A 14,634-nucleotide genomic window follows, 5' to 3' on the forward strand; every position below is an offset into this window, starting at 1 on the left:
AGATTTATTGTGTTCACCTTAGTTTTCCATTTGTGTGGAGCAATTTCAAAACTTCTGCTCTTGCAGAGAAAAAAAAATGACAAATACAAAATCATGTGGGAACACTGAATGAGTAAGCTACAGAAATCTCGACAGAGCCCTAGAGAAATAATTACAGCCCCTTCAAGCTTAAATCTTTAAATCTTGAGGCTGACAGCCCTTTACTGGTGAAATAGAACATTTACAAAGGCGAGGGAGAGAATTCAGTGGAGGGAGTTTGGGTTTCAGATTCCTACACCAGTGACTCAGTAACTCTACCAGATGTGACCTCTGCCTCTTTGACAAACCAAATGTGAAAGGTAATTCGTACATGTACGCAGGGTGAGTGACTCATTTGGAACGGTGTTGACACAGGTGTGCCAGTAAACTGTGGGTGTTGGTGGGGGCATGGTAAACTGGGATGCAGGTCCTGTGGCTACAAGTCACCTGATACCAATGTTGACATCCTAACCTTCTCCAAAGTATCAGATACAGTACAGGAGGTCATTCTAAAATGTTAATGTATATGTTTATAACGTGTAATTTAAATGACGGTTCAGTGTTATCACGACAACAAATTACAGTGATCTGTAATTTAAATTACATATATTGCAAGTCATCCTTATGACTACATGAATTACCACAATTTCAGTTCATGGAATCAGCACTGAACAGGGTGCTATTCACCACACAATTGAAAACCGCCCATCTACATGGACAGGGACATCAGCCTGTCAGCTTCTGCCCCTTATCACCACCACTGCTGCCCTGATCGTCAAAGAGCTCTTAGGGCTCCCTGGGAAACAGAGATGACCTGACCCTTTTGAATCTCAGGATCCAATGCGGGGATGTTTAGTTCAACAATTCTTTTCCCAGACTGTTGCCTCACTGATGGGGACCCTGCGAGGAAGTGTAAGGATTCAACTCTAAATAAGGAGGCTTGTTGGGCTTGTTCTTAACTAAATATTCTTCCAAAGTGCCAAGTACTAAAGGCAACATATTAGGCATTAATACACATTAAATTTAACTAGCAGATCTCTATTTTTACTGGCGAGGGCTAGTAAGCTGAATCTCCTCCGCAGCGCATCTGGCAGCCTGTTGAAAAAACAAATCAATCGCTTTCTCCCCACGCACGTATTAGACAGCCATGGCCCTGGAGACGAAGACGACTTAGTAGACGGCACAATAACCCTGGTCGGTAGAGTTCTGACTTGAATACCTTCCCAAGCCTTCTACGATGGGGCTCACCCTTTAGCATGATGGCCTCGAATGCTTATCTATTTGATTCTGGTTAAAAAGTTATTACCATGTGGCATTTTGCCATGTCAATTTCAGGTAACGAGATTGTGAAATGTGCGTCTAATTTATAATATGCTTCTAAGCTATTTGGTGGCTTCTGAGATGACTAGGCCAATTTGTCATTAATTGACAAAGTCATTTATATGTAGGTAATTGGGAACCCTTCAGAATTTGATTTCCAAGATGTAGGAACAGTGACTCTGGAGACCTCCAACCTCCTCCTTGGGGATTTGGCTGGCAAAGCAAACAGGAGAGTTTAATGCAGGTTCCAATATTTTCTCCTTCTTAAAAAAATAAAATTACCCAGGTTAGGTTAAGATTTAATGAGAGGGAAAAAAATGACAGGAATTAAGGGCATAATTTCAAAATCAAATAAATTCCCATGCTTTCACTGTATATCCTTGTCATGTCAGATCCCTTTATTTTATTTTATTTATTTATCTTTTTTTGGTACGCGGGCCTCTCACTGTTGCGGCCTCTCCCGTTGCGGACCACAGTCTCCGGACGCGCAGGCTCAGCGGCCACGGCTCACGGGCCCAGCCGCTCCGCGGCATGTGGGATCTTCCTGGACCGGGGCACGAACCCGTGTCCCCTGCATCGGCAGGTGGACTCTCAACCACTGCGCCACCAGGGAAGCCCCAGATCCCTTTAGAAGCTAGCCCAGGTTTTCTAACGTATTTTGACAAAGGCCGGGGACATTCCATGGGGAAGCAGAAGACGGCTGGATGGATCACCAGGAACTCTGAGCTCTAGTCCTGCCTTTATCACTGACCTGCTGTGTAGCCTCCGTGGCCTCTTAACCTTCCTGGTCCTCAGATTCTGTGCATCACAAATGGGAGGTGGGTTTTAGGATTTGAAAAAAATTCCTTTCAAACTCAAAGCTTCTGTAATTTCCTACTTCCTCCATTATACATCAAAATTTGTCTTACTCAGTTCCTTAATCCCTGTTGTGTAAGTTTGCCACAGTTGAGTGAGCACTTCCCCAAAAACGATGATGGCGGGAGTGGGCTGAGGGATCCCATGGTGAATACACAAGCCGTAAACAAGACTAAGGGCGAGCAGCTGGTGTGCCCAGGAGTGAGTGAACTACTGGGGTGAGGGGGGCACACACAGCATTGGCAGCCAGTGACACCATGCTTTCCCTGCTACTTGTAAGACTGACAGCATCCTGTGTAGCCATAGGCACCCCACATTTCGTTGTTAAGGACCATAAGGATGGATAATGATAAGAGCTAAAATATTCTCTTTGGAATTATTATTAAATGTACAGACTTTTAGTCAAATAATGTATGAAGTGACCAATCCCGCTCTCAATAAATGCTGCCCCCGCCCCCGCCACCGAGACCCACGGGAAATGGATATGGCTTCTTCCAGCATCTGGGCCTGGATGACCCAGACCCAGGGAAGGACAGGGGCAGAGTGGGAGGTGTGCAGGCTGGGGTTTCCTAGAGAAATTTCTTCCAGTGAATGGAAATCATTTTAGGGCTGGTAGTCCAAGGTTTTAGCATCTGGGAAGAGACCTGCAGAAGGGGAATGTGGTACCTGAGGAGAGGACTAGGGTGTCCAGGGGGCTCCAGGAGGCATGGGGAAGAGGTAAGGACTGGCCACCACTGTCAGGCAAAGGTGGTCCTCTAGAAATGCAGCCCCAGGGATGCAGAAATGGCCCTGTGATCTACTGTCAGAAAACCTCAAGGTCAACAAGTGAAAATTTAATGTATTGGTTCAACTATGATTAGTCTAATTTATGTGTTTTGAGGAAACCTGAAATTGCTGCAGCCTGGAAGAAGTGCTATGTTTTCAAAAGAATGGAGGTTCTATAACATCATTAAATGGCTTTAGAGGAAAGAACGCCCGTGAACCTGTCTATGTGTTCGTGAATGTATTCTCCTAGTTCATGATTTTATGGAGTATCTATAAGGACTACAATATGTGCAATGAGTGAGAAAGAAAGATGTTTTCTTTGCATTTTTTAGGTGGTACCAATTTAGTTGGGAAATGATACATACACACATGAAGAAATTTGGGATTACTTAGGAAAAACATTTAGTGAAACACAGTTGTGTGTGTGTGTGTGTATATATACATACAGTTTGTATATGTGTATATTTGTGTGTGTGTCTATTAAGGGACAAGCTGGGTACAAGCATAGGAAAATAAAAAGTACATTAATGAAGAGGAATAAGCTTAGAGCCTGGTTTCCATGGAGGTTAAAAGGCTTAAACCAGAAGAGAGGGAGGGCTGTGAAATCTGGATAAAGCACCCCCTTCATCTATAATCACTGTAACAGCTAGTGTGCATGGGATGCATCTTCTGGGACAGGCACTGGCTACATGTTTTCATTTCAGCTGATCTTCACAAAGAGCCTGTGCTAGATACTGTCATCCATTGTTCAGATGAGGAATCCAAAGCTCTGAACCTTCACACAGACGGTCAGTAGCCAAATCAAAATTCACATGCAGGTCTGCTGCACCTCACTCAGCACACCCACCTGGGGCAGGAAGCCAGGTTGTGGGTTTGTAAGAGTGAAGCCGGGAAGGTTGGGAGCAGCTGATGTCAAGGCTTGAGCTTGACCTTGGAGGACTTGACCCGACAGGTGACAGACACCCGCCATAGGTGTTTTGGGGACAGTAGTTTGATGACTATTTGAGAAGCTGTGCTAGGATATGATAACATGGGGATTAACCACAAGGCAGGCTTGTCTGGCCAACGGCAGAGGACGTGGAAAGGAAGCTGTGACTCTCTCTCTTTTTAATTGAGGTATAGTTGATTTACAAGATTATAACAGGTTCAGGTGTACAGCAAGGTGATTCAAGATTTCTGAAGCCATGACTCTTTGAGACTTTGGGACGAAAATCCAAAAGAACTGGCAGCCATATTGGATGTAGGGAGGCAAGAAGAGAAAGAAGAAAATAAGGCTGCGAGTCTCAAGGACGGCATTGAGGGGAAAAAAGGGCGGAAATCACGGTGCATCTGAGACTAACAGAAGTGTGGGGATGAGTTCATCTGGAAGGAAGCTGAAGAACTGTTAATGACTTAGGAAGGATCTCGCTCTTTCTCCATCCACCATCTTCAGATCTTTGAGAAACACTGACAATGAAAAGTTATTCTTGCCTCCTTTTCTGACACTTTCTTTGATGCTGTCACATGCAGGTCAGCAAGCAAATGCGTGTGTTTGTGCATGTGTGTACATACACATACGTGGATTTAGATAGGTCAAACAGCTCTCAACACAAGGAAATATGTCCATATGTAATCATGTGAACACACTGAGGTCCTATGTCTGCTGTTATTTCTACTAAAGGTTTTCTGAGCACGTGCCCAGATGAATTTCTGAAGAAAGTTCTCTCCATCTATCCATATTTATATGGGACAGTACCAGATTTCTTTGACATTTAAAGAAGTTGTGCCAATGCTCCCAGAAACACTTAAAACTCTCTTTTTGGTTATTCTTGGTGGCCACCGACCCAGAGGATCTTAGGCTTTTGTATTTGGTGTGGCTGGATTTCTTTTCTATTAAATAAAGCTCTTTCTCCTATATTCCAGGACAATACATTTAAATCTTGAGCCTCTGTCCCTGGAAGGTCTCCCGCACATTAATGTCCACTTAAAAGGGGAGGCTGGATTGAGCACACAGCAGGAACCTACAGGCTGTTGTGAAAAACAGTGACATCCAGGTAAAGCTACAATTCGTATCAATTGATATGTGTGTTGAATTCCTCAAAGCTGGGAGACTGTGCATTCTCAGATTCTATCCCATCCCAATATATACCATTGTGACTGAAGATCAGTAAGTGATTATTCTGCAGAGGGCAAGTGATAATTAATTTGGAAGGGGAATGCCATTTAAATGCAGGACGATTTTGCTTCCTCCAGGAAGTTCTTTCCCCAACCATGCCTCCCATCAACAGAAAGCCTCTTCTTCTTCCAATAGCTTTCGAAAGTCTAAGGCTAGTGGACTAGCGCTTTGCTTTTCCTGGGAAATACCAGTTTTGAATTTTGCAATAAAATAAAGCGAAGAGGCAAGAGGGAGGGGATATGGGGATATATGTATACGTATAACTGATTCACTTTGGTATACAGCAGAAACTAACACACCATTGTAAAGCAATTATACCCCAATAAAGATGTTAAAAAAAAGAATAAACTTAAATGAGGTGTTAAAAAAAAAAAAGGGAAGAAGATGTACGTGACTTTAAGGTAAGAGGGACTCATGCATTTTTAACTAAAGAAATGAAACTTCAAGAGTAGATCAAACTTATTTTTGAATAGGAAAGATAAGAATAAATGTTCTTCAAGGAGTTTTACAGAGTATATACCTTATAAACACTGGTCAGCATATTAGAATGATGAAATTGTGATGCTTAAAATACATTTTAAAAGTTTTTTTAAATATGCTTCCTCCATACACTGGGTAATTTTCCTTTGTTTAAAGTATTTTCCAACATTTTTGTAATGGGAACATATGACTTTTTACCAAAAGTTTAAAAACGTTACTCCTTGTCTCTCTTTTCACTTTGTCTCTTGCGAGCTCAAGCAATGTTAATGACCACTTAGTCACACTTGTTCTCCTGTAAGTTACTCACCTCTCTTGAAAATTTCATAACGTATGGAAAATCCTGCCCCGTGTGTCTCATAATCAGAGACAAACTTGATAAAGAGAAATGGCCCTGAAGACACGACAGGAGAAGGGGCAATCTTTCCACAGAACTTTCCCCATAAACGCCCATTTTCATTCTCTCCATCGATGACTTCCACGTAGTCATACCTAAGACACAAAGATGGAAGAAAACATCAGGTTAACGAGAAAAGTCCTTTTAATTTCAGTAACTTAGAAACCAGCATTCTCCACCACCATCTGTCAGGAGCAAAACTGCTATCTGCATTCACTGCTGGATTTCATGGAGAGGGAAAGAAGTCTAGCAAAATGAAATCATTAAAATGGACTACATCATGTCCATATACATCATCTGGCAACACAGAACTATTAAGAATAATGGTGTCCATTATACTTGCAGACAATGTCAGTTAAAGTAACCAATTAACAAGAAAAAGGAAAATCTCATGAGCACAATTCTCTTTTATTAAATTGTGTTCCTTTGTCTGGGGTTGGGGGGTTGTCAATACATAATGCTATGCATTCTTTTCAAACTGTGAAGTTCTTTTAGGAATTCAAAATGTCTCCTTGGCTGGAGCTCTCCATAAATAATACTTTGATTTCTGTGAGCGACCCTCTAAACATATGGCCACAGAATAATAAACAGATTCTTTACTATTTAACTCAATTCCACTAAGCTCCAGGCTTCTTAGAAGAAAAAAAAAACTCTCTCAGTATCCACTGTGGTCAAAACACAGATCATCTTTTCCCCAAACTACAACTTGAATTGCAGAACATAATCTCTTCAAAGAAAAAAGTTTATTTAAAAATGGAAAGTAACTTTATTTACTACCAGCCTTATTACCTTTAAAGGAATATTGTCATTTGAAATGGAAATATGACACACTTGAAATCATCAAAGTGATATGATTTTTAAAAATTCAGGCTTAATGATACACTAAGCAGACAAATGATGAAGGAAGTAGCAATAAAATATTACCCTAAAGATTGCACTGAGATAATGCATGTGTCTGGACCATTTTTTTCACTAAAAGGTGGAAATCCATCTCCAATAAACTAGCATTCCCCCAGCAAAACAGGAAGACTTTTTTGTTCGGCATTATCTATTTCTTAGTGTCTTGCTCTTTCTTTTCGTTTTATTTGCCAAGTCACCTAGGAGCCAGATAATCTGATTTGTCTTCCATACTTCTTCTAGAACTGACGTGAAGACATTACAATCCATTCATTGCAAAACATTATTTCTGTGTTTAACTTGGTTCAAAAGTCCTGGGATATATTAATTTCAGGAACGGCTAAAATATGGCAGTAACATAAACTGTATCTGGCGATTTAAAAGAGATCAAAGTGTGGGAAATCTTCATGATGACCAATGTCATCCTTAGCAATCCTTTGCAAACTGTCCAGGACACATGACTTATGTTTATGTAAAGTCTCATGAGACAACTGCAAAGATGCTATCAAGAGTTAAAGTGGATAGCTTAAGGCTCTCTAAATTAAAAATGACATTACCTCATCAGTCAAAATTGTGCCAGCTTTGTGTATATCAAGAAGAAAATAAAGCTGACACTGAATGAAGAAGCACTAGTGTATGTGAATTATTGTAGTAACTGAATTTCCTCTGCTGCATCTGCTGATTCCAGGAGTCAAATCACTGGCCGGCTAGCATCGCTGTCCCTTTGCAAAACTATGGAGCTACACAGAGGAATTGTTTGTTTCTCTAGACACTGGGAGATGCTTTGCATGTTAAGACAAGACAAAGAAGGAGGATGAAGACAGCGTTACCTTCAAAATCCTCAGGGACTTTTTATAGTCAACTGAGGGCAGCTGGAAAGAACCCCATCTCTGTACTCATGAAAGCCTCACAAGTTGGCATTTATGCAGTAATTCCTTTTATCTCTGCTGCTTCATTGACCAGACAGGTCTGCATGGTTTGCCCCACGCTTGCTTATAATTTAACTGTGATTTGAGCCGTTGACTGCGTTTGGCCTGGTGACTGTGCGTCCGGCTCTGCTCTATAGGCTTTTTACTTGCATCTCGACATGGTCTGAATACTAAGTGGCCGCATCCTAGTGCATTTTGCCTTCCAGACACAAATAAGAGAGGTGTGTCAGGCATTCTGAAGAAGTAAGGGCATTTCTGTGAGGAGACCTTTCTCCCAGGTATGACAGAACTCAGCTATTACACTGCTGGGGAATTACAACAGTGGATGAAGCCAGTCTTTTAATTCACATTATCTTCTAGTAGTAAATACTAGACTCTCCCCTTGGCAACAGTAAAAGCTATTTTGAAAAGGGGCAGAGGGACTGGATGCTCTACCCAGCAAGAGATAAATCGTCGCATCTTAAGTGCCAATTTTAGGCAATGGGATTATTCGGGGATACAATAGTTACATTTATAAACTCGGATGCTGCTATCACTTTAGCACTTTCTACCATCCACCAGGGCCCCCAAATGTATCACAGATAGCAGTTCATGTAAATATTCAAGAGGGTATATGCGTAAAAATTGCAAAGGGTGATACTGCCAAGGAAGTTAAGAAAGCAGCTTGCTTCTCCCTCTGGAGTTGAGACCAGTTCCACCCCATAAGTTTCTCGCTGGCAAACATGGTGCCAGGAATGCAGCTGGTGTGCCAGCATCCCTCCCCGGAGACTAAATGTGTCGCCACAGCGACGCGCCCCGCCTGCACTGGCCTGAGGCCCAGGATCCTGAGTTTGCAAATTTCGATCCCCCAGACGGCTGCACTGCTCTGTTACTGCTGCCGGCGCGGCAAGCACCACGTTCCTTGGGATGTTAAGATCCTCAGTCCTGGAACCAAAGACCTGAGCAGGTGAGCCTGGAGGTACCTATCCGACTCGCATCCCGAACCGACAAGCACAGGCTGCGGGAGGAGATCTGGGGAATCCTGGGAATCTAATTCATAAAAGCTAGAGGAGGGATCACAAAGTTAACCCGTCTGTCCCTTTGGAGCCCGGCTCTGGAAAAAGAATGTTTCCAGGTGACCAAGAGGCTGCGTCTGGGTCCAAAGTGCACCGCCCACCTGTGCAGGAAAGCCTTCCTCAGACCTCACCTCCCCACATTTCATCACAGGAACACCAACATCAAGTGGATTTAGCCATCTTCTCATCCCTCTCTTTTTTATAATTAAAAAAAAAAAATTATTTTTGGTCGTGCCGCGCAGCCTGTGAGATCTTAGTTCCCGAGATCAAACCCGGGCCCACTGCATTGGAAGCATGGAGTCCTACCCACTGGACCGCCAGGAAATTCCCCCTCACTCCCCATCTCTCTTCATCAATCTTCTACCTTAAACCTTTCCCTTTCTGCACTAATAATGGTAAAGCAGCCCACCTTTAGTGGGAATAAGGCATAGATCTCTCTACCTAAGCTTCTTACAATTAAAGACACTTTCTCAAGGTTTCAGTTTTCGGGTGTGCGGCCCTGGGTGGCTCTTCCATGAGTATCCCTGGCTTTAAGCTCGTGCTTCTCAGGCCCCACGCCTTCCTGCTTCCATAACCCCCGCTCTCACACTACCCAGGTATATGTGGGTGGTGAAAACATTTTGAATCCTAATACTAATCACGAGTTTAGTTTCCCATAAGAGTGATAAAAGAATAAAGATTTCCTTCTAAGAATTCTTGAAAGGATTACTCAGAGATTTTTTTTTCTTCTTCTTCTGGAAAGTTTGAATTATGGTTTTAGGAAAATGGCCAAGGAAAGGGAAAAGTGATGGGAAAATGAGAAATGTCTTCAGTCACTAAAGAGTGCTTTGGGAGGCTTTCTAGGTATGCGGTGCTGAATAGACGAACAGCACACTTATACTTAAGTCGGGTTTTCTCCTGTGAGTACAAATGACCCCCGACTCTATGGTGGGGTCTGTTAATGGGAAAAAACCCCCGAATCCTCTACAGGGTGTTGTCTGTACGGGGAGCTACCGTACCAACCCCCTCACAGCTTCTGGACATTCTCGAGTTGTTAGGAAGGGGGATTTTAGGTAATGGTGTCTTTTTAATCTCCTTCCAAGAGGCTCTCCCCTCACACGCATACGTACGTTAATAATGGAGAAATTCGATACCTGACATCATAAACCAGAGTGAGAAATGATGTTGGCTAAAATAATTTTCACCTACAAAAATGTGTTTCTTTGGATCTTTGGTTTATTTTACAGAAGGCATTAATAGCTATCCCAACTGAATAAGCTGTAAATGATTACTGTATTGTTGTCCAAGAATTACCTTCCTTCTTCCCCAGAAGAAAACAGATTTTTTTTTCCTCAGAGTATTAGAAAGAGGAGTTGGATATAAAAATATACGATGATGGAGTATGGAGGGACCAATTAGCTCGCATCAGTGTTTCTGAGCAGTTTTATATGACCCACTCCCTAACCATTCTGGTTTCTTTGCAAGGTTCTAATCAAGATAAATATATGAAAAGCCTTTTATAAGGTTCATAGACTCATGTAGTAAAAGCATTTTTAGAAATCTATTCAAAAGAAATAATCTGGAATAATGTCAAATATGTATGCAAAGAGTATTGCCTGAAGCTTTATAATGGGAAAAATGGAAATAAGGCCTACAGGAAGAAGAAGGAATTTACGTACATTCATATTGAGGAATATTATTCAGCCATTAAAAAGCATGTTCAACAAAAGATTTTTTATAACAAAGGAAAAATGCTTATGATAAGTAAGTGAAAAAAACTTTACACGGTATCTCCTCAATTTTCATTCATATGAAGTAAAAGAACAGGAGGGAAATATGCAAGCTATTAACAAGTGTTTTTCTCTGGGTAGGGAGATTATTTCTGTATTATTATTTCTGTATTTTTCAAGATGTTTACAATGGACAAGTACTCTTTCTTAATCAAATTTATTTTGAAAGCATTAACTACTTATATATGAAGTAGCAAATCAATACCTTATTGCCCAGCTAACAATTTTATATTTCTTGCTCAGAAAACACTATCTTTTTTGATGTTTCATTTGGAAATAAATCAAAGGCTTTGCCTTTTGTTTTTAAAACAATGGGATCAATGAGTCTCCTTGTGTGATACATTTTTGGGGAGTACTAGAAAGTTAAAGTGAATCTGATTTGATCTCATACTTTCTGAAATGCTGGCAGTAATACCTGCCATTTGTACAGTAACTTCCCTGTTACAATATACTCTCAGATCACTGTCTAACACGGTCTTTACAGTAATCCCAGGAGAGAGATTATTAGGTGGTACCATCTCAGAAGGAGCCCAGAGCAGTAGAAGCACCAGGTAAGAGACACATGAATGAAATCATTAGTATCTTTTCCACATTGCCCAGTCTGGGACAAGTTTGATTCTAGTATCTGCTCTTGTTACTCCCTTTCATACGTATTTTTTGAGGGTGGGAGATGGGTATGGCTTATTATTTTAGAATTAGTCATGAACAACTGGTCAACTGGTCAATGTTGCTAGAAAATGCCACATCAATGAACACTTCATTGGTGGTCTTCTTAACAGTGTGCTTAGAGCTGTACAAACAAGAATCCTGGTGTTTGCAAAGGTATATGTGCAGGTGTGCATGTGACAGATAGAGACAGAGACAGCGGGAGCCCTGGCCTTTCAGGAGTCACATGAGTTGAAAGTTTCAGTGGAATTGATGGTGGCCACTACATGGGATTCCTCCTGGAGCTGTCCTGGCCCTCCAGCTCAGGCTAATGTTCAGGGACCACGTGGCTAGAACCCAAACCCAGTCTGGACAACAGAAATGGGAGTGGGGCTGAAAGGTAGCTGTGATTTCGTTCTCTCCCTGGTGCCAGCACCTGGGCCTGGACACAGATGGCTCCACTAAAGACGGGGCGGAGGTAGAGCCTGCATCCCTAGGGTGCGTAGGTGGGAAGGGCAGGACCTTCTGACGACCCCCAAGTCTGGAGCCAGCCTGGTGCAGCACCCCCAGGATGGAGCTGGCAAAGCCGAGATTCAGAGCTGGGGAGAGGGCCTGAGTTGGTGGAACGGCGGAGAATCCCGCAGCACTTTCAGAGGAACAGAGAGGTTGGGCTGTGACCTGGCTGCTGTCCCTCCAGCTCCCGGGCCTAGGGTCAAATACCAATTTCTATGAAAGTCATTCTAAATCCCTACAAAATTTTAAAATTTGTACCGTGAACTGATATTTCTTTGTTTATTACATTGGTATAGTCCCCTTTCAAGTTTGTTTCTAGGTTTATAAAGTAATTGTTGCTTCATTAAAATAATGGCATATATTTTTCCTAGATATATATTTGTTCATATAGATATTATCTTTTTCTTCCTATATGCACACTCTGCGGATTATGAGCAGGGCCGTAGGACATTAGCCTCGACCTGGGGCTCATCTGCATTTGTTAGAACACTTTCTAAATTTCAGTTTTTCTTACTTCTATTCTAGTAGTACTTTCCATACACCCCGTGAGCCTAACTTCTAATCCACAGCATTATCACTTCTCTACCTGTCGTGTGTTTATGCGTATTTGCACGAAGTAAAACGCTCTTGACACTGTCTGCACTTCTTTCCAGTTGGGGGTGGCTGCCCGTGAGACATTGGGGTAGCAGGTTAGCATCTGAGTGGCATTTCCACTGCCCCACCATCCAGTTCCTTCACTGATCTTATCACCCAAACTCAGGCTCCAGCTATGAGGAGACGGAGGAGGGTCTAGCGTCTACTGAACTTCAAGATGAGCACAAGTGCCAGGGTGCAGGTACAACCGCTGGCTGGCCTGGGCCACGCCACAGAGCCCAGGGGAGCCTGGTGCTAGACGACCAGGCAGCTTTGCTCAGTGGCTGCTGGATGTACTTCAGCCAGACCATCTCTCCAGCAACCTACTCCACTGATGGGAAATGGGACGTCAAACATCTCACCTTTCTTGGAACAAAAAGTTGCTGCCAACACTGTCTTTCGTTTAATGCCACTGGCCTCCTCAAAGGCCCACATGGTGTTACTCTTGTTACTCGTGCACAGGCTTCCAGATCGTTCTCCTCCAGGAAGTTCCAATGCCATAGAGTCCACCTGACACCTCTGCTGTGCGGCTCCTCTGATTAAAGCTCAAGAAAGATTTCTATATGTATGATGGTCAGATAACCCCTTCTCAAATAATCAGAGTACAGTAAAACTCACAAAGCTGATCTCACACATTAAAATTTTCATTTTTAAGCTTGTGTAATGCCTCAGGGCCATAATAATGAATATCAATAATTTTACTGCAGCCATAGAAAAATGGATCATGAATAGGTTAGATAATAACATAATATGTATAAGAGCAAACAGTCCCAGGAAATGAGGTATTACAAAAGTAAAGAAAGAAATATTTAAGGAAAAACTTTTACTGGAGTGAAAAGAAATATTAAACGGTTTTCACTGTAGTAATACAAACGGATAATCAAAGGCAGTGGGTCACAGCTGGTCAAGACCAACTGGAAAGAAAGAAACTGAGATAATAAACATTCAGCAGGTAGTGGACAGCTTCCAGCTGCTGCATAACAAGTCACCTCAAACGTAGGGGCTTAAAACAGCACACACTTATTAGCTCATAGTCTGTAGGTCAGAAGTCTGGTCTGGCCTGGCTGGGGTCCCTGCTCAATGTATCACAAGATGGAAATCAAGTGTCTGCAGGGCCGTGTTCTTATCTGAGTTCTGTGTCTTTGTCACAGCTCACACTGCTGTGCCGGAATGCAGTTTCCTGCAGCTGTGGGACTGCAGTCCTCATTTCCTTGCTGGCTACCAACTGGGGGCTGCTCTCAGATCCCCGGGGCCACCCACCTTCCTTGCCACACAAGGGAGCTGGCCCTCTCCAGCTTCAAAGCCAGCAACAGAGACTTTCCCTCCCATTGGATTCTTCCTCTGCTTCAAAACTCCTCAGGAAAAGCTGAGTCCCTAGTGAGGGTTCACCTGATTAGGCCAGGCTCACCCAGGATAACCTCCCTTTCTCGAGGCCAACTGATTTGGCAACTTAATTAAATCTGCAAAATCCCTGTACAGCAGCACCTAGATTAATAATAGGTGATTGAGTGACTGGGAGAAGATGTGTGTAACCAGGGGCCGAGGATCTTGGGATTCTGCCTATCGCTCAGACCCAGCTCTGGATGGACGCATGGAGCTTGGAAGCTGCAGTACAGACCCAAGCAGCAGGGATTGTCCACTTACATCCCCTGGCAGGGCAAAGCCTAGAAGGATCCAGGGTAAGATGAAGGGCAGGGGTGGGAAACTGCACAAGGCTGGAAGCTATTTCAATGTTCTCAGCTCCCATCATCAGCTGTTGGTTTGAAAGCCCTCAGCCAACCATGGTCCTCGCCTGCAGAAAGGAAAGCAGGGTTCTGGAGAGAGTCACGCTCTCCTGATTGAAGCAAAACAGACACTCCGAGATTGTCCAACACATATGTCTAGAGACAGAAGAGTGATAATAGCTTAATTCAAAAATAAATATATAAAAGAACTCAAGACATGTGGTGTAAAATAATGGTCAAAATATATATAATTTTCACGGAAAGTGCTTCGAGTTTGAATTTCTCATTTCTGAGGAATCTCACTTTATAATTAAGATTTACTGGCATGGAAGATAAAAAATCCTTCACATGGGGAAATATCTTTAGGGTTTAACTCCGATTATGAAATCCAAAGATGCATTTCAAACGGAAGACCAGGGACGCCTCCTTTAAAACAACTACACTCCGAGGTAATGGAGTCTTCCAGTGTCAAACTTGCAAAG

General features: G+C 42.6%; 1 protein-coding gene across 7 annotated transcripts in view; it reads right to left on the bottom strand.

Moving 5' to 3' along the window:
* NRP1 (neuropilin 1) overlaps positions 1 to 14,634 on the bottom strand; it is a 139,345-nt gene that overhangs the window by 77,979 nt on the left and 46,732 nt on the right. For all 7 annotated transcript variants that reach the window (XM_060293150.1, XM_030837087.3, XM_030837094.2 and 4 more), the window contains one exon: positions 5,901 to 6,082. In XM_060293150.1, coding sequence (XP_060149133.1) covers positions 5,901 to 6,082 — 182 coding nt within the window. The remainder of the gene's footprint in view (positions 1 to 5,900; positions 6,083 to 14,634) is intronic.

The sequence above is a fragment of the Globicephala melas genome, chromosome 2, assembly GCF_963455315.2.
Source record: "Globicephala melas chromosome 2, mGloMel1.2, whole genome shotgun sequence".
Lineage (NCBI taxonomy): Eukaryota > Metazoa > Chordata > Mammalia > Artiodactyla > Delphinidae > Globicephala > Globicephala melas.